Raw genomic sequence first — 23,979 nt, 5'->3', positions numbered from 1 at the left:
GGAAGTAAATTTTACCTTGTGCACAATGGCAAGGGATGACCTTAGACAGCATAAGAAGAAGAGGTCCAGACACACATGGCAGAGAGGTGGTATAAACCCAGAAAGGTCTTTTATTTGCTTCTGTTGTCTCAGTAAAATAAACAAGTAGAGCTGTCAGTGAAGCTGGAGCATGGAGCTTTTGTAGACAGAGGAGAGAACAAAGGGAAATGAATGACTGGAGAAATGGAACAGGTGACTGGGTGGCAATAAAGGCTACATCAGGTCAGTAAGTCCCTTTCCCCAACCCCATTCAACTGAAGCCATTGAAAGATAGAGCTGGTGTTCTTGGTTTAACTGATTAAGTACAGTGACATAAGAGTACAGCACATGAATTTAAAAAGAATTGCAGTGGTGGGTGGGAATTAAGACTTTGGTGGAAGGAAGTAAGCATAAGAGGCTGGTTTGGGACAATGAGAAGCTGATTAAGACAACAAAAGTGTATGTCCTCAGAGGGTGATCATTATGAAGTGGGGGAAATCTAATAGTAATAATGGCAGAAGTGAACCAGAAGGACAAGATGTTGTCCCTGCAAATGTGATCTTCAGGTTGTTTATAGTGGGCTTAAGAGACAGGTCTAGGGGATGTTGATGAGCATCAGCAGCTGAGATGGGGGAGATAAAATGAATGAAGTTATAGATTTAAGGGCTAGAGAATTGAAATTATCATTGAAATGTGTTGAAATCAATGGTGTTATTTATAAGTCTGAGTTTGGAGAGTGTATACGCACAATGACCTAAGCATTTAAACCCTTCCATGGAAGTACAGGAAAAACCTCAAGTGTTTACAAATAACCATCCTCCAGGAAGGGAAGTAGAATTTTCATCTGATAATGTGGAGGTTCCACTGGTACAGAAAAAACTACTTTAAAAGGTTTTCCAAAATGGCTACTTTTGGTAATCTCAATAACAGTAACAAAAAAATGAGAGTTAGGAGAGTTAGGAAAATATAGATGATTATTATAAACACATATTCGAGGATTTTTTTTCAGTGAAAAGAAGACAGATAGAGCAAGAAGTATAAGAAAAACATTTGGCCAAAGCATTTATAAGAGACTTGACGCACAATACATTTATTTTTGGATATTAAAGCTGGACATGTGTACATCAATGACTCGTTGGGACACTGTCTTAGTAACAACTTAGTAATAGGTTTCCGTATGTACAGACCTCCTGTATGGAAGTCTGAGAAGCAGAATTGGTGAGTTGAATGTGATATGTCTCCTCTAGGGCCCTAAGCAAATCAAGCTGTAAGGTTGGAATAGATCTCCAGGTATGTCCCAAACTAGGACAAGAAGATCAGGCATCCATATTCTAAACTGAATGGAGGTCACTCCACTGCTCTTTCTGTCCTCCTAGCCCATCCCCAGGAGGCAGGATCTAGTGATTATCCACCTTCAGTTTTCCTTCACCATTGATCAGATATCTCTACTGGTATCAGATATCAGATATCGCATGGACCTTGTAATCATTCTTCCTCCAACCTATTAAACAATGGAGATTTCACACATACCAGATAATTCTCTTCAACTTTATCCCAAGCCATGAACACACTGTCAGTTTCACTAATAATGTATGTCACGTTCTGTTAGTACACCATCAACCCATGGCAGGACTCAGCCTGCCAATGGACAGATAACTGAACTCCACCACTTTAGTAGAGCCACTGTTGAGACTGAGTTCCACAGCAGGCAACCAAGGGGGATATTTCTGTATAGCTAGTTGGGGAATGCTCTCAGGAACACTTGAAAGGGAACTATAAAATAGGATCTAGAAGAGGTTAGAGTCAACTAGATAGCTTTAACTCCATGGGGACCCCTACAAATGAGAGATACTGAACAACAGGGGATCTGAAGTGTCCAGGGTGGAGGAGGTGACTCCATAGGGAACATTCAGAAAGGTTTGGAGGCACAACTAGGGAGCGGTACAGTTAGTGTCTAGTAGGAAAGCCCAGAAATGCTCCAGAACATTCTCTCTCTCTCTCTCTCTCTCTCTCTCTCTCTCTCTCTATATATATATATATATATATATATATATAGCCTCTTTCAACAAAGAATTATCTACCCCTGAATGCCAGTGGAGAAACTCTGGTTTGGAGATGTCTCTAATCAAGGTAAAGATCAGAGCCTCTGCAAACCTTCTTTAGACTCAGGTTTCCTTCCATGGGGACACAGTGATGGGCCAAGCGGCTCCTCGCCTTCACTAACACTTCCAGGGAAGGTGTTTGGTGAAAGTGTCAGCAACCTGGGCCTCTGTCAAACGGGGTCGAGTGTCATAGCAATGCTGAAATGGCCAACCATGATTCTAAGGCCGCAGTTTTTGTTTATCAATATCAACCAGTTGTTGAGAGAGTCAGAAAGAAAACACACTCTGCCCTGGGCTATAGAGCACTACTGAAGCTGAAGATTGCTAAGCAGCCAAGGCCATTCACAATGAACCATCATTACCATGTTGTGCTCGCCCCCTGGCTGGCGAGTTGGCCAAGGCTTCCATAGGAGTTTGCAAAGGGACTCTCTAACAGCTGAGCCATGGAAGACAACTCCCACTGTGACTCTTTTCATTGGACCTTCTTGCCTGGCCAGCAAGAACAGCCTGTCTGGTTGGGTGGGACAGTTGCAGAATCAGGGATAGATGATTAGTATGCCCTCCCATCCTTGTGTCTTTGGAGCTTGAGTATCACAGTAGTTGAGCCTGTTTGGGGAGTTAATTAGGGAGTGTCAACAGCCTTCTCTTCCCTGGCATTATCAACGGATTTCAGAGTGTTGCTCTGCATCTCTTGAAGGAGCACCTCTTCCTACTTCTGCTCCAAGTCATTTCCTTCTTCCTTTTCTCAACTCAGTGATTTTGTTATTATCATACATCCTTTCTGTTGGTTTATCCCTACCAACATATAAGTATCGCCTAGTAGAGTCTATAAAAACAAACATCCCTGCCCCCTCCCCAATTCTGTTTCATGCTACTTTGCCTAAGTGGCTTATTAGAGCTTCCCAGACAGCTGACAATGATCACCTGCTGCCAAATCCTGCCAAATAGTCAGCAGCATTTGACACACTGAGCCACTTCCTCCTTCTGGAAGTATTTTTATCTTAGCCCTCCTCATACCCTTATCTCCTGTGTTTTCACTCGACTTTATTTTTCACTCCTTTGTCTCCTTTGCCAGTTATTCCTCCTCTGTGAAATGAAATGCTGACATATGTTCAATTGTAGCCCCAATTTTCCACAGTATTTATACATTCTTCTTAATTTCCACCATCTAGGTCTATGTGATTAAAACTTCTTGTAGGCTAAAGACTCCTAAATCAATATGCCCAGGGATGCTTTATTTCCTAATACCAGAGTCATTAACACAAATGATAGTCATGTGTACAATTGCTTCCTCAAGTTTAATGTGTGCAATATAGATTTCTGAACTTCAGTGTTCTCTTTCAGACAGCTATCCCCAAATGTCTCTCCTTCACCATACTAATCACCCTATCTACCTTGACCAGACAAAATCCTGGCCACCATTTCTAATTGTCTTCTTTTCAGAAGCCATAATTAGGCATTTTTTTGTCAGTATTGTCCCCAAAGTACACTCTGAGTCTGAGTATTTTCACTTGCTCAACTATTCATGTTGTGAAGACTCATCTGTTCTACTACAGAGAGCTACGGATATGTCCTTGCTGTCCTAAGAGCCTGTCCATTTTCCATGCATGGGCAAAGAGTATGACAGTTTCAAATACCAATCAGGTCAAATCATAGCCGTACTTAAAAATCCCTCTACATTTCATTATAAGAACAATACAGAGTAGCTATGCTCACAGCACCTATATAATCTGGCCTTTGATCCATTTTCACAAATCTATGAAGGATCTATGCACATACTGGGTGCAGTAATTAACTTTTCTTAATTTATTCTTCCCTTTCATCAAGTGACCTTGTAAGACATAAAAGTGGGCCAAACATGTTTGTTTATGATGCCTGTGGAGATATCAGATGTGTTTGTGATGTTTGCTGAGCGTTTCTTTCAGTCTCTGAACATTGTGAATAACATATAAGCTAGCGCTGGCCTCTTAGCCTAAACTGTAGAAGGACTTGTAGAGAAATATGAACCAAAGCTAGACTCTGGTATCCAAACTGCCCCACCATATGCCTGAATTAAATTAGTCCCAGTTGACCATAGCAACTTTGAAAGGGCAAACCATGCATCACATGCATGTCTGGTGCTTTCAGAGGTCAGAGGAGAACATTGGAACCCCCAGAACTAGAATTACAGATGGTTGTGAGCTGCCAGGTAGGTGCTCAGAGCTTAAGATAAGTCTTATTGTTGGTAGAGCACGAGACTCTTAATCTCAGGGTCATGGGTTCGAGCCCCACATTGGGTGCCAGATAATGGTATCATATAGCTAGCAATCCACAAAGCCTCTTAATGAGCAAAGGGATTTATTTGGAAATTAACTCACAAGACAGAATAAAGGAATTTGTTGCAGGATCCTGGAAGGGTGAGGCATGGTCCAATGCAGTTCTCTGGCAAGCTCTGCCCTGATCTGTACCAGCATCCAAAACCACAAGAGTGATAGCGCATGTGCATCCCAGGTATTAAGGGTCTCCCCGTGGCCACAACCCAGGGGCATGACCTCAAGATCATAGGCAGGTGTAAAGACTACCTGCTACCTCACTAGGGGTGGTACTTCAGGGCGTGGCTCAAATGGCCACCCACTACCTGAGCCTCTCCCTCCACCCATGCTGGGGATTTTGCAGGCTTGATCTCGTGCAGGTCTTGTGGATGCTGTCACCGCTGCTCTGAGTCATGTGTGCTATGGCTCTGTCATGTCTGGAAAAAACTGTTTCACTGTAGATGTCTAGATCCACCACCACTGGCTCTTTCAGTTTTTTGTCTGTCTTGCGGTTATCATTGATCCCTGGGGAAGGAGGTATGATGTAGATGTCCCATTTAGAGATGAGCACTCCACAATCTAATGCTCTGTACACTGACCACTTATGGATCTCTGTACTAGTTGCCACTTAGTGTACAAACAAGTGATGAGAGCTGAGAGACATGCTAATCTATGGGTATAATGCTGAGAACTTAGGGGTGGTTTAATACTATGTCTATTCAGCAGAATAATAGTATTCTGTTTTCCCCCTAGGGCCCATGGCCTAGCCAGTCTGTGTTCTTCTTCGAGCACTAAACAGCATCAGGTACAGGTTCCTTCCTGTGGAGCAAGCTTTCTCACTCCATTTTGTAGTGACATAGAATGTTCACTTAGACTCATGTTTCAATAATGTGGCCCCTTTAAACTGGCATAGACAGACAGGATGGAATACTGTACCAGGCACTGTTATTTCTTTGCTCAGCTTTCAGCCATTCTGCAAGAGATGGATGAGTGATTCCTTGTGTTAGGAGCTAGGCTGGAAAGTGGAGTATGTTGGTGAAAAACACTATACTTGTCTCATGAGGCTTGTAAATTGGTGATGAAAATTTGAGGTTTGGAAACTATGCAGAAACACTGAAATTTTAGGTTGCATAAAAACATTTATGCAATATCTTCATTTTGAAAAACAGTGTGTATTCACATATACCTTGATATTTGACTTGAACAGAACTTTTCTTTCTGATTAACTACTGTTTCCAAGCTTTCACAGAGTGGGCCAACATATATTTGTATGTTATTTTCTGAATGATGTTAAACATACTTTTTTCTATTTTAAGTTGGAATTTTACAAGTGGGGTTAGCCTTGTGCACAAGTATGACAGGCAGCAGACACTTAAAAACATGTGGCTTTACTTGGATGTCGAAGATCTTGATAGATGACCCAACCAAAAGACCAGGTCTTTGACTCCAAGGACCCAGTAGGGTTGGGAGGATAGACCTGAATATTTCTGGCCCTTTCCTTGTGTGGACTCTAGACAGCTACACTTTTCTAGCCTCCATTTTGTTCCTCATCATCTCCATACTTTATGTGCTGCAACAAGGGATGGGAAGATCTAGGAGGTGACAGCATAAGAAGAACAAATTGCAGACTCCACCCCCAGCAGGACAGAAGCCTCGTTGGCTTTCCTCAGTGACTGTTGATTTGTCTTCAGCTAAGCTGCCCAAAAGCTAAAAGTTCAGAGGGGATTATCTTGATAGGTAGAAGGCTCTCCTAGCAAGAATGAAGTCCGGGGTTTGATCTTCAGCACTGCACAAACCTAGGTATGGAGACCAATGCTTGTAACCCCTGCAGTTCCGAAGGTGGAGGCAGGCTGGTCAGATGTTCAAGGTCACCCCAAGAATCAGGCAGGACCCTGTTTCTCTGCAAGAAGATAACCCTGATGTCGACTCTTTTTTAGATTGGTGTTATGTTTTCTAAGATATTTGGGGAATACACATTATTATCCAGGTACTGTGTCTAGATATTTTAAAAGTCATTAAAATAGTCTTTTCACTTCTTTGGACTAGGAAACAAGAAATGTTCTTAATACGATATAGAACTATTCCATTCTACCCTTGAACATTTATACGTTTATTATTTTAGAATATGGCATTTGCATGATAAGTATAGATTTTAAATCTGAAACATGATGTTTTATCTTTAACAAAGAACATAGTAGAAAATTCTCCAAAGAGAATTTACAAGAAGTCAATTCATCTCATCAGAAGCCTTTAGAAGAATATATGATCACCAATCCCCCGAGTTTGTATTCAAGAACTTCTATTCAATTCATATGTATATATAAAGATGAACGGACCACTAAGCTTTAATTTAATTTACAACATCTGTAAGGAGAACCTGCTGCGCGTCTGTCTCACTACAAAGAAACCTGCCTAATGAATGTTCTGTTCTTCTCTGGGACTTTGTAGGTACTTACATGGAAATGGAGTAGAACATAAAGAGTTTCCTTTTTCTATTTAATGGAAGGAATACCACAGGGGCATTTTTAAAAAAAAAAGCTTTACAAATGCCACGTAAATCTCGAAACGAGGTAGTAGGGCACTAAACAAAGGATGGCATCAACTACAAGATAAAAAAAAAAAAAAATAGAAATGGGGGTAGGAAAGACTTGGTGTCTCGGAAGCTTTTAAAACTTCTGAGCCAGGAAACCTCCTTCGCAGGGCGGGGAATGTCTTTGCTCTCCAGAGACCACTCCCAGCTACTCGGCTAAGTTCTTCTCAAGTTTTCCCTACCCCCCTCCATTCCTCGCTGTAGCCCCCAAATCCGGGGAGCCACTTGAGATTGCCAGCACAGGTACCTGAAATATGTCAGAACCGGAGACTGATGGAGTGTTTATTTTAAATGCCCCACGCCCCACGTAGGCCGTATTTGTAGACAACTCTTCGGGAATTCGATGGACGACTAGAAACTCACAGTCTATAAAAGAACAATAGTAAAACGCAGCGCTCCTCACGTTCCTTTGCGCCCAAGGGTTCTCGAGTGGCGCGGAGAGCCAGAGCCCTGCCGGGGGCCGAAATCCGGAGCCCGGAAAAGGCGCACTGCCCCTTTAAAAGGCCGCGCATCTCCAGGCCGGCCTTCCTCCCCGGGGCTCCAGCTGTGATTGACGCTGGGCGGCGAGAGGAGGCGCCTGGCGCTAACAAAAGTCCGGCCCGCAGGCGAGCAGCGCCGGGCCACAAGTCTCCGCTCACTCCGGGCATCGCAACAAGTGGCCGCCGCGCCCTCCCGGGGGAAGCCGCGGACGCACGGGGGTCCAGGGAGGAATCGGCGGAGCGGGACAGCCCGGGGCAGGCGCGGCTCAGCGCGCACGGCTGGGGACCGCGGAGGCGCATGGGGACCCCGCGGCGGCGGAGGCGCGGCGAGCCTAGGGGCGGCACCGGGGCGCGGGCTCTGCGTCGCGCTGCTCCCTCGCGCCTGGAGCGCGGGTTCTGAGATCCCCAGTGGCTGTCCTAGACCCGGCCTGCCACCCCGGGGGTGCCTGGAGAGGACCTAGTACTCCCCCTCCCGCCGCAGAGCAGGGCCGTCCCCTCCCAGATCGGCCCACAGAAGGGGCATGTGCAGCTAACGGTCCGCTCCTGACCGCTTTCCTCTGCCCCGCCGCCTCGGAGGTGCGCCCCAGCTATGCAGTGTCCAGGGAGACGGCGGGCATGACGGCGACAGGATGGGCGCGAACAATGGCAAACAGTACGGCAGTGAGGGTGAGTGGGCCGAACGTCCCCCGACTCCAGGATCGCGCCCCCTCCCTTTCCTCTCGTTCACAGCTCAGGCGCACCCTACTTTGGTGCGATTGGGGTTGTCGTCTTCCCTCTGGGCTCTGCGTGATCAGCCTCTGGTACCTCGAGGATGCCTTTCCAACACCGGGGTCCCTTAAGCAATTTTCCAGGTTGTCTTTAGGACTGCTCAAGTTGCATTTCTGCTGTGTTTCTTTCTGAACACATGTGCCTCAACTTTCCTTCCCTGCGCACCTTGGTGTAGGTGACGGTTTGGCAGAGAATTGAAGCAGTGAAACTTTCCCAGGCCTTTGTGCTTCAGTCCTCTGGACTTCTTCGTACCAGGAAAAAACTTCTGGAAGAAGTTAAGCTTCCATTCTTTGCTAACTGCCCCGGTCTGACAGCTCCGTGAAACTAACCACCTATGGGTCCCGCGAGGCACGGAGTGGCTGGGAGCTTTGTCTGGGCTCTCTCGAGACTCAAGACAGGCCGAGCACCATCTGTTACTTGGGGCTGGAAATTGCACAGAAATATTGCCTGTCAAGTGAGAACTTGGAAGTTGGGGAAACTTTAAACTCCGCCCACTCCTAAAGGGATGATGGATGTGTGGGTTGCCTTTCCAGTCCCGCCTCCCCCACTTTGCATAATACCGGGAGTGTTTTAACTCTAGTGATTAACAGCATGTCCCTGATACTCACACAGCAAAGACATGTTCTACGGTTCAAGAGTTAAGGTCTGTATCTAGTGAACATGGCTGGAGGGCGTGAGGAGACTGGGTTTGGCCTTACAGCCTTTCCCCAGAGCACAGGCGATTACAAAGGAGGGGGGCCAGCCCTTGCAGACTGGTGGGAATGCAGAATAGCTATTCAGCATGTGGTGGTAAGGAAGCCCTTATCAGCTTGCTCAAAAGTTGGGGTCTCTGTACATTTCTGAGCAACTGTGTTAAGTTATACTAAAAGCAAAGCCCCGGAAAAAAAAAAAAAAATCCACACGATTAAAAAATCATTTCTTTCCAGACCATCATGTTTTGAATTCCATGTATATGTATATAGTTTCTACATTCACAGATGTACTTGTGCATATATATGCATATACTCATATTCTTGTCCTGGGCAGATACATGAGAGAAATATTTTGAAAAAAAAAAAAAAAGCCTTTTTTAGACAGCAAGTGTGAAAGTGTGCCAGAAAAGATTATTGGAGAACCTTGGCCACTCACTCTCCAAAGGTATTCAAGTTAATGTTTTTAAAATGTGTGGAGAGATGAACAATGCAGCCTCTTAACTTTGAGTCATCAAAAGGTGTTCAGTAACTGTCAGGGTACCTGTCAGTCTTGGGTTTGATGGGGGATGGAGGGAGCATGGTCTCAGAAGTACGAGAGTCCTTACTCTGCTTCTCCAACTAAACCATTGCAGGGCTCTCCTAATCCCCTGTAATGTGTTCTTACATCTCGGCATATCATATCATACAGTGTGTGGTATATGACGACTTCCTGTCTGAACAGCAGAATTTTCAACCCTTGGGAGAAACAGGGAGAGACAGGGAACTAATGTTCTCCAGCTGTTACCCGTAAATGCTACCTCTGCGTTTTCACTTCAGTGCAAGTCAAGTTTTACTGGGATCAGATTTAGATACACTGTAGACTTCTTATAGGAATAAAGGGGGGGGGGACCTCGGGCTCAGCTGATCAGATGAGACCAATCGGAATGTTTGTGAGTTTTGGCTTGAGAGCCACACTGTGTTTAGTTTTCATCAAGTAATTTCAGATGAGTCAAGATTCCTCTGTGATAGACGAGAAAGAAAATAGAGAAACCTCAAGTAATATGACCTCAGACCTCCTCCTCCTTTTCCTTCCTCTCTGTTATACTGAGGCCCCTTCTAAATAAGGCTTTATTTATAATTAGGTATATTAAATAAGGCTGTATAGTGGCATGATACAAACCTGCACAGAGACGCCTCTTATGATTGTGCCATCTTACTTATCTAAAGTATCAAATTCAAAAGAAAGTGAAAACTGAACCTACTAATTTTATCTGTTATCAAAGAAGACTGAGAATCAAGACCGTTTTCTGGATTGAGTGCAATTGAGGCATAATATACGTCAAACACGAAGGGGGCCTTATCAATGAGTGTTTATACATAGACTGTGTCAAGCTTGTTCAAATATATGTCAGTGATGTTTGCTTCAAAACTACAGGTCTGTATTTCTATAATTCCTGACAGTTGACAATATGTATAGCCTCTGGATATTGCAAATAACATTGAATTATTAAAATTTTTAACTGTGAGTATTTTATGGATAATCTTACTTCTTCTTGGGAGATACATTATACATCTTTAAAGGTAAGAGTGCCTTAACAGGTGCAGTGGGACAGCATCTTCCACCTTGCTGTGATCCAAGGATAGGTGGGGTTAACATTATCCTGAAGACTGTCAGAAACTGGAGTTTGGGGTTCCTTGTGGAACTACACACGCATCATATATGGTGTGCATTACAGTTTTTAGATCTTCTTGTGAGAAAATAGAGCATCCACTTGGGAATTTGGAGCTTGATTCCAACTTCACCTCCTGGCGTCTTTCTTTTCCAAAGTGAAGAGAGTGGTTCTCAGTAGCAAGATTTGCCACTGTCTCTTCACTAAGTGTGCTGCCATTCATTTCATTTTTCTTTCTTAATGTCTTCTACTGGACCACTTGGAGAAGGTTAGCCTTGTGAAGACCTATTATAATTAATAGGCAAGTAAAGACTTAACTGTTAAGAAATCAATAAATACCAATGCCCTTCCTTCTCTATATTGCCCACTTACTCCCACTTGTTCTCCTAATTCTAGTACCTAAGTCTTCTCTTCTTTTTGACATCAAAGATATCTGTGAATCCATAATGAGTGATTTCAGAGTGTTTTATTTCCCTAAGTTCTTAGTGAACATTCAGATTAATACTCTGCCTTTAGGCTGGCCTTGGATTTTGCTCCTGGGGTAAAAAACTTACATCCTTAATCTTTAGCTTTCTAGAACATAAGCCAATGTCTAAATGATTAGTATGTTCTGGTAAATTCTTTCATGAGAGACCATTATTTTTGTTCTTTATCTGGTTTCAGAAAGTATAAGTTACAGCCTTACAGAGAAAAATATGAAGAATGAGTTGGGGGGATTCAAAATCATTGGAACCATTAGCTCTGACTTCAGTTAAGCCAAATAAACAAATCTCAGTTCAAGTAGGAAGAGGGGAGCTGCTTTCTCTGCCTTTTAAGGCTTTGGTGTTTTGTTTATTCTATGTCTACAGGTCAGAGGCAGTAGCACTCCTGCTGTTAACAGCTCCTTTGCAAAGCCCTAGGTCTTGTTGAATTGGAGCTGGAGAGGTCACAGCCATGGGGCTTGACCCTTGGTAGGTTTGGGGTCTAGTAGGGCCTTTTTACCATGTCAGATGAGGAGAGCCAGTTGCTTGAGAGTGTAAGTCATCACAAATCCATCACCACCTGGGAAATCTTGAAATAACATTGATGGCAATTAACACTTGCCAAAGTCTACTGTATCTGTTCCTGATTTTAAGCACCTGGCATGCACTGTCTCACTTTATCTACAAAGTCATCCTATAGGGCAGGGTTTCCTATGTGCCTCATTTTACCAACAAAGAAACTCAGGGCCAAGGAAGATAGTCTCTTTCCTGCAGTAATACTAGCCAATTCCAGAGTCATTGTTTTTGTCAGCTAACAGATATTTTCCTTGCTACTGTGTGCCAGGAGCTCTTAGGACCTTGAGTGCATTGTTGCAAAGGACACAAAGAAGGACAGGTAACAGAGAAACCATACGGTATGCTACAAGGGGCTAAAGTCTCTTAATGAGAAATTTGGCAGGCTAAGATAAGATATAGCCTTAGTCACTGTGTGGCCTCATTGGAAAGCTGGAATTTATACCAAGGTTTACAGGAAGTTAGATATGGAGTTTGGGAGATCTAGGTAGACTATTGCTCTTTAAAATTGCTGCCTTGTTTCCATCAGCTGAAACACTCTAACCAAATGTGATATCCTGGATAGATAATAGGCTTTGGAAAGTTATTTCTCACAGTTTTAGAGCCTGAAAGTCAGAGAGCAACTAGCATGTCTCCATGCCTAGGTTCTGGTGAGAACCTCTCATTCAGGCTGTACATGCTCACCTCTACCTGTATCCTGGCAAGGCCACTGAGGAAACAGGCTTAGCTAGCTATCTGGACTGTTAAAAGTACACAAATCCTGTCCATGAGGACTTTGCTTTCACACATACACACTGGATTCACTTCCTAATACTAACATATTGCAATTGAAGTTTCAAAATCAGTATTTTGGTGGTCTGTGGGTATCGGCATCTTTCAGTCTGCTGAGAGGATAACACTGTCAGTCTTCCATAGCAGCTGCCACAGTCTGACCACTGGATAGAGAATGTCTCAAGATTCGTGGTGTAATAGGTTTCATCTACTTGTGCATTCCTGTAAAGTTCTGTCTTATTTTTCTTTGGTTGCATATCAGAATTGTGAATGTTGGCCTGGACACACTGTAAAGCATCCGCATAACTCTGAGATCGAAGCAGGTTTTCATCACTTGCCTGAGGCAAATAATTCCATTGTGATGCAAATCAGAAGATAAAGGATAGCATTCCAGTGTGTGGTTAAAATGAAAGCATCTTTACTGTGCTGCTGGCAGTTCCATGTTTGGTCTGGTGGTGAGCAGTTTCAGAGAATTGGAGATCTTTTTTGAACACTTAAAATAAAGGCATGAAAGGAGAGGTGGCTTTCTTTCCACGTTGGGATACAAGTCTCAGGTCTGTTTTACCTCTCTCTACCACTTGAACAGAATGAATTTTGGGTTGAGTAAGAATTGCCCCACCTCTATCCCGTCTTTGCTGTTATCTCTGGGTTTTGGCTGCCTGTTTGAGTAAAGGGAACTTCAAAGTGTGTCTGTAGCAGGAATCTTAACAGGTCTTATCAATAAAATCAAACTCACAGCCAGGTATCGGGGTGAACGCTGGAAAGTCAGAGACCAGAACAAGCCACAGCCACCTTACCTCGCCAGTCCCTCAGCTGATCCTGTGTCCTTAGGCTGGAAGCCTCTGAGTCCTCATCCCAATGGCTCTCAGCTGAACTGTGCTGCTCGAAAGCCTGAATGCTCAACCAGCCAAATGCTTAACTAGCTCTGGTGCCTGGTTTTCACGCCTTATATATCTTTCTGTTCTCTGCCGTCACTCCCTGGGATTAAAGGCGTGAGTCACCAAGCCTGGCTGTTTCCAATGTGGCCTTGAACTCACAGAGATCTGCCTGGCTCTGCCTCCCCAGTGCTGGGATTAAAGGCGTGTGCTACCACTGCCTATCCTCATGTTTAATATTGTGGCCGTCCTGTTCTCTGACCCCAGATAAGTTTATTTCGGGGAACACACAATATTTCTGGGAACACAATACCACCACAGTGGTCCATCATAATACATCACAGGACTAGAGTAAAGTCTCTGGTGAACAAATTCTCCCAATGAAAGAAAAGAAGAGTAAATGGAGTTTAGAACCCTCACCCTTGAAGTGTAATGTTTGAAGAGCTGCTGGAGTGTTCACAGTGCACGTAAGATGTAGGAAATTAGGTCTGGCTCTTATGGAAGAAGCTCTGAGTTGAAGCTCATCTGCCGAGGAAGCTGGAGGATCCTTGCCTTGTAAGGTGACCACAATGAAGGGTGCAGTACGGAGAGTTTTGAGTCAGTTCTCTAGCAAGAGATTCTGCCACACGTGTTTATGTCTGATAGAGCGGGGAGGAGGGAGAACCGCCTTATTGGTTGTCCAGTGCAGACTGGTCAGCTCTGAAATCATATTTGCACAAACAACACAGATGGACTTACTAGGTTGTATTTATACATTTGTGCATATATACACATATGTATGTTTTTGTATGTAATAATAATTATAAAAAAAAGACTATCAACTTGTGCAGGCTTGACACAGCTATGTGGGAAGGGCTGGAGGGGAGAAGTGATGTAATTCTATATCAATTAACATATTTTTTAAAAAGCATTCCTTTTACCCTTTCTGGGTAAATTTTCATTCTCTCTCTCTCTCTCTCTCTCTTATATATATATATATGTATATGTATGTGTGTGTATCATATATATGTATATATGTGTGTATATATATACATATAGAAAGCTCAATAAGTGTATCTATCAAAATATATACATATTAATTTTCAGGTTATTTACTGATTGTTTTTATTCCCCTGCCTTCTCTGGAGCCTAACCTCCTCCATGGAAATTGGATTTGATAAATGACTTCTTAGTCTCTGTGCAATCATGGATCCAGACTCCCTCTCCTTATAGTGTTGTTGTTACTTTTTTTATTACCACAGGACACAGGGAACTTCTACATGTGAATCAGGTCTTTTGATTGTATTCATGTTGAACATCTCAAGTCAGTGTTTGCCCTTGTATATGTGACTTTAAAGTTGCTATTATCAATCGCTAGCATTTAATCAGAAGCTACCAACTGGCTAGAATGACAGGGAAGGCATGCACTTTCAGACACTCTGAGAAGCTTCAGCCAGTGACTTCTGGGAGACACTATGGCAGCCCTTTTTCCTCCTACATGGTAAGAGGAAAATCAGCATCAGTCAAACTCACCCTGGAGTGAAGCTGGTTTGTTTTTGTTTAGTTTAGGAATTGGGACCTTTTGCTGATCTTACTGAACTATCAGTGGGATAAGACTTGGTCCAAGGAAGTTTGTATTCTAATTGAAAAGATACACACAGAGGTCAGTTTTTTTTTTTTTTTTGTTTGTTTTTTGTTTTTGTTTTTGTTTTTGTTTTTTTTTTGGCTCCTGTTTTTATATTAAATGAAACACCTGTGGCTAGGTGCTTATGAGGAGAGAGAGTCTATTGAGTTCACAGTTGCTGTCTAATGGTGGTCCTTCTGCAAAGTGCCTCCTAACAAGAGCTAAATGATGTGGTGTAAGAACATGCTCATGTCTCTCTCTAAAGCCTCTAAGACTTAGGTCTTGTGGGTCGTATGAACCAGTCTCTTCTGATTGCTTCACAGAGGCCCACCTTTGAACAACAAAATCATATTAAGCATCTACTCTCTTAATATCTGGTAATAAGGATCCAATTTCAACATGTGGAACCTTCAGGGGACACGACACATTTAAACTTCCTCTAAACTAGTAGCCAGACAGGACAGCAAATGCAGATCCACAGAAAGACTTTGTCTTTCAAATAGACTAGATGTGAGTAAGTGATAGGTTGGATGTATACTTAGGAATTAAGATGCTCTCTTCATTGTGACAGCCTTTATGTGTGTCTACACCTCCTGAAATGCCTAAAGGATGTGTGTGTTTTCTAAAACTCAATGTCAAAACTGCTTGCTTGGAGGAGTGGTACCTTATGATTTCTAAAGAAAGTGTTTTGTTTTGTTTTTTTTTTTTTTTAAGTGAAAGGTGTGTGTGTGTGTGTGTGTGTGTGTGTGTGTGTGTGTGTGTGTGACTGTGTGCACATACAGTGCCCCTGGACATCAGAAGTTTTGAGCCACCTGACATGGGTGTTGGGAATTAAACATGAGTTCTCTGAAACAGCAACTTGTATTCTTAAACACGGAGACATCGTCTCCTCTCTTATCCCTCAAATCTTCTTGTTTCGTTTCTCAAATGAGTTGGTTCATAGTCAGTGATTCCTGTGGGTTCCATATAAGTGAGAACCTTGACATGCTTCAGTGAAGGGGCAGAGATGCCTGGCCAGCCCGGGAGCTTCCAAGCCTGTGTTCTGCAACGAAGGTGAAGGGTAGCCTTAGAGTGGAAACTTCCAAAATAGACTAGTTAATACCCCAAAGAGGTATAGATGTAAAACTCTTGACATGAATAATCACTAAGCCTCTCTGAATTTTCCTCGGTAATGAAATATAAACAAATGGTCAACATTTTGTCTGCTCCATGGTTGAAGTGTGGTGGACTGTTCCTGGAGCTGTAAATCTCTATTAGGTTGTGCATTTGATGGGCTCATTCTATCAATTCCTATTTATATTCTTCAACCAGTAACAAATGAAAAACAGTTGTTCACACTGCATGAACTCATAATTGTAACTTTAGAAGCCTTGAGCAATGTGTAGAAATGTTATTAAAACATTTTTTTTTTGTTTGCTACCCTTTCTGTGGTAAATTCCTGTGCTGCACTTTCTGAGCAAATGTAGCAGTGGAAAGACAACCAGAATTTCTAGAAAAAAATTCAAGTATTTCTCTTACTTGTGGATTGACCTTTTTGCTGCAAGCCACTTCTTGGCAAGGGAACGAAGTCAGCAAAGTTGGCTTACATATGTACTTGAACATTTTGGTTTAGCTGGATTCTTGGGTCATATCCGGGGAACAGTGTAGCCAAGTCCATGATCAAGGAAAGGCCTTACCCATTCCAACTGTCAGTTATGTTCATAGTTGATGAGAAGAGAAAAAAAATGGTGGAGAAGAAGAAAAACCATTTAGAGAAATGAATGAAGAAGACAATAAAATGGGGTTGTGAGGAATCAGAACATTAATTGCCTCTAATGTTGACAGTATAATTTGTTCTCATTTAGCTTTTCTTACTTAGAAAAATGTCACTTACAAACAATATGATTACTAATAAATATATGGCAGGTGTGGGTATTGCTAAGTTTATTATAGTTTAGTCATTGTTTTAATAGTATTTAAAATCTGGCCATGATATTGCCTACTTGTAATCCTAGCTCTTGATAAGCTAAAGCAAGAGGATGGACATGAGTTCAAGGCCAGCCTGGGATGCATGGTGAATTCCAGGCTAGTACTAACTATGGAACAAGATTCTTCCTCAAAAATAAGTAAGTAAATAAATAGATAATTAAATAAACTAGATAACAGTTGTTGGGTACTTACTAGTCACCATGACCTTCTCTAAGCACATGATGCAACCATTCTGTAGTTCTCAACACTCATATTCCCACTTCATAGTTGCAACATGCAGGCTTGGAAGTTGTCAGTCCTGGGTACACAGCAGGCTGCTCTAGAGCCCCTGCTTTCTTCAGTGTGCTCATGGTCTTGCCATTTGGGTGTCTGCCAGAACACTTTTCAGTCTTGTTTTACTTGCTATTTCAAAGACTCAGTGACGAAGAAGTAGCCGCGTGGGATAAAGAGCGATGGTTTTGTGGCATAGCCGGTCAAAAAGCGAAAGACGTGTTCTGAAGGAAGTGTTGATCCGACTTTGTGCGGCTCTCCAAAGGGCAGATTAACTGCTCATTAGGTAACAATCTGCTGACAAATTGGCAGGCTCTCTAGTATCTAATAATGTTAGCATATAAAATAATTAGCATGTTCCTTGGAGTCTGCAGAGTGTGAAGCAGAGAGGCTGTCCCCTGCTTCCCCAGAGCATGATTAATTTTAACTGATCTTTGTTCTGCGATAGCCCTCCACTTGGGATGACCTTTGGATCTGCTTATAAAATAACAGCCAACAGAAGACTAAGAAATGTGCATAGTTTTCTTTCCTCTGTAAGTACTGTGGAACTCATCTCTTATATTTCCCTCCGGCTTAAAAGCTACAGACTCTAAGTAGCATTTAATATGGGGATTTATCCTGACATATATTTGAGAGCTTGCCCTTCTGTTTGCCAGCCCTGGGAGGCTTCTTCATCATTAGGTCTGTGAAATTTCTTTGTAAACTGTAAAGGATTTCAGACGTTAATACCATTGTACATCACAGGGACTGGGTCTACCATGATGTCAAGGTTTCAGGCAAGGAAACTGAGGCCTTAGGAGATTAAAGACTTTGCCTTCATTTGACAATGAAGATTAAATGGGGTCATTCTGATGCTAAATTTAGTATACGGTCATTTGTACCACTGTTCTCCTTCAGTTGCTGTAAGATGTCACCATTCCAGAGGGATACTGCCTCACTGTCTTCTAGCTTAAACTCTGTTTTCCTGATTTTTTTTTTTTTTGTCTCTAGTGTTTACCCATTGTTCATGCTACCATGCCCTTCATCCCAGGTGAATACACCCCTACTCACAAAGTAGTCTTTAGATTTTGTTCAGTGAGTAAATGAAGATAAATCTAGAGCAATAGCCTATCTGTGTTCTCTCCAAAAATACCACAAATAGTCCTGTCACATTTTCTGTGAACCTTTCTTCACCTTGGACATTTTGCCCTTAAGAAGTAAATTGCACTGTCTGTGTAGTTCAGCAGTATAACCTTTGCCTTCAATATACAAGGCTCTTAGTTCAATCCTTCATACCACACATACAAAAAGAGTTCCTTACAACATAACATTTCTTTAATAATATCTTTGAAGTTACTATAGTGTGGGACTTTACTTTTTTTTTTCAATGAAAATAGATTCCTCTCTCATAAAACACATCCCAACCACAGTTTCTCCTTCCTCCACTCCTCTTATCTCCCTCCCACCTCCCTTCCCCCCCCCAGACAAACTTCCCCTCTATTTTCTCTTCAGAAAAGAACAGGCCCCAAGAGACTATAGCCAAACAGGGCAAAAGAAGATACAGTAAGACAAGGAGAAAGCCCTCTGTGAATGAGGCAACCCAATAGGAAGAAAAGGGTCTCAAGAGCAGGTAAAAGAGTCAGAGTTTCAACTGCTCCCACTGTTAGCAGTCCCACAGAAACACCAAGCTAACAGACATAACATAAGACAGAGGATCTGGTGCAGACCCATGCAGGCCCTGTGCTTGCTGCTTCAGTCTCTGTGAGCCCATGTGAATTCTACTTAGTTGATTTGGTGGGCCATGTTCTTGTGGTGTTAAAAATTTATTTAAAACATATGTACAGTATAGTTTGATCATATTCTTTTCCTACTCAGCCCAGATCCGATCTGCTCAGCATAATGTTCTCTCTCTCTCTCTCTCTCTCTCTCTCAAAATCCTCACAAACAAGGGCCAAAACAATAGACACCAATAAACCAACCAATCAACCAAACAAACAAAAACCATGGTATTTGTATTTGTACTGGCCAACTACCCTTGGGCATGAGTTTGCCCTGGAGTGTGGTTGATATACCCAGTGACATTCTATTGGAGAAAACTGATTTTCCCTTTCCCACAAGCTCTTGCAAACAGCTTTCTTGGTTAGGGTGGGACTTTGTGTCCACCTTCCCTTCTTTGTGCTGGGATTTTGTCTGGTATGAACTTGTTCAGGTCTTAAGTGTGTACATACTTCTTTCCTATAAATTATGGAAACTCCATTTTTTTTTTTTTTTTTGTCAATAGAAGCACTATCCTTCTGCAAGGAATTTGAGAGCTACAATTAAAATTGCCATTTGTTTCTTTAATCATATAACATCTATTAGAGGAACGACTTAAGAGCCATTAAAAAACAATACTAAAGAATAATGAAATGAGCCAGCACATGAGCCTTGAAGAAAGAAACCTGGGGTAAAGGATATGCATTGTTACATTAGGACAGTTTTCTGTATGATGGAGGCCAGATATCAATCTGACCAGCGTGTTTTGTTTGTTTACTGAATGTCTCAATAGTGGGGTGGGGGTTTTATTATGCATGGCACTGAGCCTGACTGACATTTGATTTGAAGTGCTGGTATATACATACATATATTCATGGGGGATATTTAGTGCTCACTACTATTCTCCATTTCATTTTATTTTACCTTTTGCAAGCATATATATATATATATATATATATATATATATATATATATATATATATATATGCACTTGTATATGTTTATTTACATGTGTATGGATGCCCATGTGCATAGGTATGTTTGTATACACACACCTCAAGGCTAGAAGTTGATTTTGGCATGTCCTTCAGCATCTTTCCGCCTTATATATTGAGGCAGGATCTCTCACTTGAACTTAGAGCCCATCTATTTTGCTAGTCTATTGAGCCAGCTTTCTCTATGTTTCTGTCCAGTGTGCTCTGTCTGTAATTACAGATGGGACATCATGCTTCTCTCACATTTATGTGTGAGCTGGGGAGCCAAATTCTGGTCGCTAGACTTGTAGAAAATGTACTTTACCCACTAAAACATCTCCCTACTCCACTCACCAGGTTTTGATTAATTTTTTTTTACATCTATTTATTCACGCATGTGCACACTACTTTGTATGTGTGGAGGTGAACAACCTGCTGGAATTGGCTTTCTCTTCCTACTGTGTAGATTCTGGGGATCAAACTCAGGTGGGTTTTAGGCTTGGCAGCAAGCACCTTTACCCACTGAGCTCACTCATTCCTTGGGTTTTGATTTTAAAGACTAGCAGCTGTTAAAATTAATAAGAAAGAGTGACATAGCCCCCTTGGGATAATGTATATTCTGCATATTATTCTGCAATTAATTTTAAGCAATACCATTTCTGTTTTGAACAGCTTCTTTTCTTAAGTTTTATTTTTCTTATACTTTTGCTTATTTAATTATGTTTTAATATTTTTCTCTGTTTTCTTCCCTTTGGAAGACTTTTCCTGTAGATTACCCTGAAAGTGTGTTTGGAGAGACACTATTTCCCTGGGGAGTCTTTTCTCCACTCCTAAAGCTGTAACAATGTGAACTGAGCAATAAAAAAAACCAATTCCCTCCTGTTGGTTGTGCTTCAAATAGTCATTTCTTTGATACCAGCTAATAAAAACAGGAAAAGGATAATTTTTAAGTGCTTTGGTTGAGATTGCTTTACTTCCAATAAGGAAAATTGCCTCACAAGGGGGAGCATGGGTAATAAAGATACAACTAAGTGAATAATCGTATTCATTGTAAATGCCCAAGTCCCTATGTTGCTGCTTGCAAATCTCATTTAATCATGGGGTTGCCGAGTGCCCACTGCAGTATGGAGATGAGAATTTTCTGCTGTGAAAAATGGGCCTGCATACTTAAGGTAGATTTCAAATGCCACAGGAGATTTCCCATGTCCTTTCCCTTCTGGGCATATGAAGGCCATGGGATAGGTAATAGGAGAGTCTGAGACAATGGTCACAAATGAAATATGGAAGGCTCCTGGGTATCTCAGGAGTGATGGCAGGTCAGAGAATGTTACATGAAAGAGTCTTATCCCAAAGACACGCAAGAGGCATGCCATGGTTACAGATGGTCAGTGTTCAGCATGCTGAGATAGATATGCCAAGCCCAGCTGTTTCTCTCTCATCCACGTCTCTCTTCCTCACCATGCTCCCATCTTGTCCTTCTATTTATTGGTTTTGGGGTTAATAGTGCCTTCCCTAGCTCTCTGTCCATGTCCCTTGGTACTGGCAATATTATATGCCGTCACAGGGTGTGGGTCTCCAGTAGCTCATAGCCATATTCATTGACTGACTAATGCAGGGCTGCAGTTTGGGACAAGCATGAAAGGCAATCTTGGGTGCATAGTTCTTCACAGAAGTGGTCAAACCCTACATTATGACTGTATCATATCAAATGTCAGATTCCTTCTTTGTCTAATCTGCCTTTTCCTCTTGCCTTCCATTTGTTAAGGTACTTTCCAATATACCTGCACTCCAGTCACCTTGAAGGATGTGTACTGAGGCTTCAACACAAGACAACAAAGACAGCCCCTAAAACATACATGCACGTAACATTTTACAGACTGATCATATTGTGTTTATATATTTAGAAATATGTATTTACATACCTATGCCTATACATATACATCATATAGATATATAACAGTAATTTAAGAAACAGTGGCCATGCATTTGAAAGACAGCAGGGTGAGAGGGTGAGTGTGTGTGTGTGTGTGTGTGTGTGTGTGTGTGTGTGTGTGTGTGACATGGGAGGGGTTGTAGGAAGGAAATGGTAGGAGGAAATGATGTAATCATAGTCTCCCAAATTTATAATTATGAAAAATTAGAATGTGAAGTAGCATGTTCCAGGGCTGGTCTTAGCCAGGTACTGGCATGGTGTTACTTATTGCTTCCTAAGGAATTCCAGCTTTCCTTAGGAAGGAATCTTTAGCTGATAGTTAAGAGACATGAGCTGGCTTTCTTCTTGGGTCTGTGTTTAATCCTTTCATCAAGCTCTATACAATAAGGTGGCTTGACCAATAGCCATAGCTAACTGCAAAGGAGACCAACAAGCCAACATTCTTGATTTGGGAGGTGCCTTCTTAAAGTCTGCAGAGACTTCATTGCTTCTGTATCTCAGAACTGACTGCAGATGGGACTAGAGACTGTATTCTGTCTCATCCATTTGTTCAGCTTTGGCAATGAAATCAGACACCTCAGGAACTTCTGTGTGGCTCTGTTTTGCTGGTTATGTACTGTTCTTTGAAGGCTAATCAATGGAGCACACCATAGTTGGTAGTAGACTAGCCAGAGTTAGTGAAGGAGCAGATGGCCAAGGTTGTCATTGCCTGGATCCAACATTTCCCATTCCTGGTCACTAAAGGAATTTGGGATTTATTTAATACTTGTAACACAAGGGATCAGTGGCAAGTATTGATTCATTAGACAGATGAAACATACAGGGCTTAAATCACAAACAAGATGAAATCTATTCTATTTCTCTAAATTCTGTAAATTAATTTGTAGTCTCATGATCATTCTAGTTCATTAGTCATTTTATAACATTCAAATATTGTCCCACAGAGATTATCAAATTATTTTGTACTCAGTCACTATGATCCTGAGAAATTTAGAATTAATTTTAAAAAGAAATTATTAGTTTATTAGTATTGCTACAAAGATCCATACTTTATATAATTTCCAAAGCTTTAGAGACATTCCTCAACTCTTGTTGTCTATAACTTAAACAATTTTTTTAGCTTGGTACTCAAATCTGTATGTATTGTATTCTGTAGCCAGATTGATGTTTTAGTCTTCTTTCAGGATGCCTCCCACCATATACACATATTGGTGAAATTATTTAGGCCACTCCACGTAGTTAAAAGGGAGGTTTATTTTGTGGGGTAACTTACAAATGAAGGGATAGGTTGTAGGGTCTGGCAAAGGTATGGCGCAGTCTGGCAGTGTTCTCTGGAGAACTCTGCTTAGTCTACCTCCAGTGTCCAGGGTCCTGGAACCAAGAGAAGCCTCTCCTCTCGATCCTAGGTCTTCAGCTTCCTCCCTCAGCCCTGCCTTGTGGGCGTGACCATTACCGAAGCCTCAGTGGGGGTTGGAACTTCCAGACAAAGGCTGGGATTGCTACCCACTACACACACACAGACACACACAGACACACACACACACACACACACACACACACACACACACACACACACACACACACAGTATCCTGGCTAACCAAGGGAAATAGTGTTCCATATACACTTATCTTGTTTTCCTAGACCCTACTTCTGTCACACTCTGCTTCTCATGTGATTACACATTGTGACCTGGTCACATTGGACTCAAATGCTCATTTTTAAATGAGCTCTTCCTTAAAATCCCTTAGCTTTCTGTTTATAACACTTGACCCCTTATTTTGAGGGAGCCTGATGTGTGTTTTCCTCTGCGTTTTCGGTATCTACCCTCTGAGCCACCATGGTGTTTCATTTGTATAGAATGGGGACACATCATAGAAGACTTAAGAGTCTGGCTGTGAGACCTCAAGCTGTAGATATGCACAAGGACTACCTTTGTTAGTTGATGTGGCTATGAATTGACTGTGGAGGTTGAGCAGGAGTTTTCCAGGCATGTCTGAGAAGGGAGTAAGTGATGTCAGGCTCAACAATGAAGAAGGACCAGTGTATAGACCACAAGGGAAAGGGAAGGTGATGTGAGGTCAGTCTCACACTTGGAGGATTATACAGATTCCTGTGATCAAAAACAACATAAAGACAGGTGAATGGCAGCAGAACAAATGGCAAATGTTTAATAAGGACTGCTTTGAATCCCTTAGAAAGATTACAAGAGAAGCATGTAGATTACAGG

At 42.1% G+C, this 23,979-nt stretch overlaps 1 protein-coding gene across 1 annotated transcript in view; it reads left to right on the top strand.

Moving 5' to 3' along the window:
- Window positions 1-8,095: 8,095 nt before the first annotated feature.
- Window positions 8,096-23,979, top strand: part of Fbxl7 (F-box and leucine rich repeat protein 7) — a 371,578-nt gene continuing 355,694 nt past the window's right edge. The window contains exon 1 of the mRNA XM_036207329.1: window positions 8,096-8,146. Within this exon, the coding sequence (XP_036063222.1) occupies window positions 8,110-8,146 (37 nt within the window). The 5' untranslated portion in view covers window positions 8,096-8,109. The remainder of the gene's footprint in view (window positions 8,147-23,979) is intronic.

This window comes from Onychomys torridus, chromosome 15, assembly GCF_903995425.1.
Source record: "Onychomys torridus chromosome 15, mOncTor1.1, whole genome shotgun sequence".
Classification (NCBI taxonomy): Eukaryota; Metazoa; Chordata; class Mammalia; order Rodentia; family Cricetidae; genus Onychomys; species Onychomys torridus.
The sequence above is the reverse complement of the archived record's forward strand: the minus strand, read 5'-3'. Positions and strand labels throughout refer to the sequence as shown.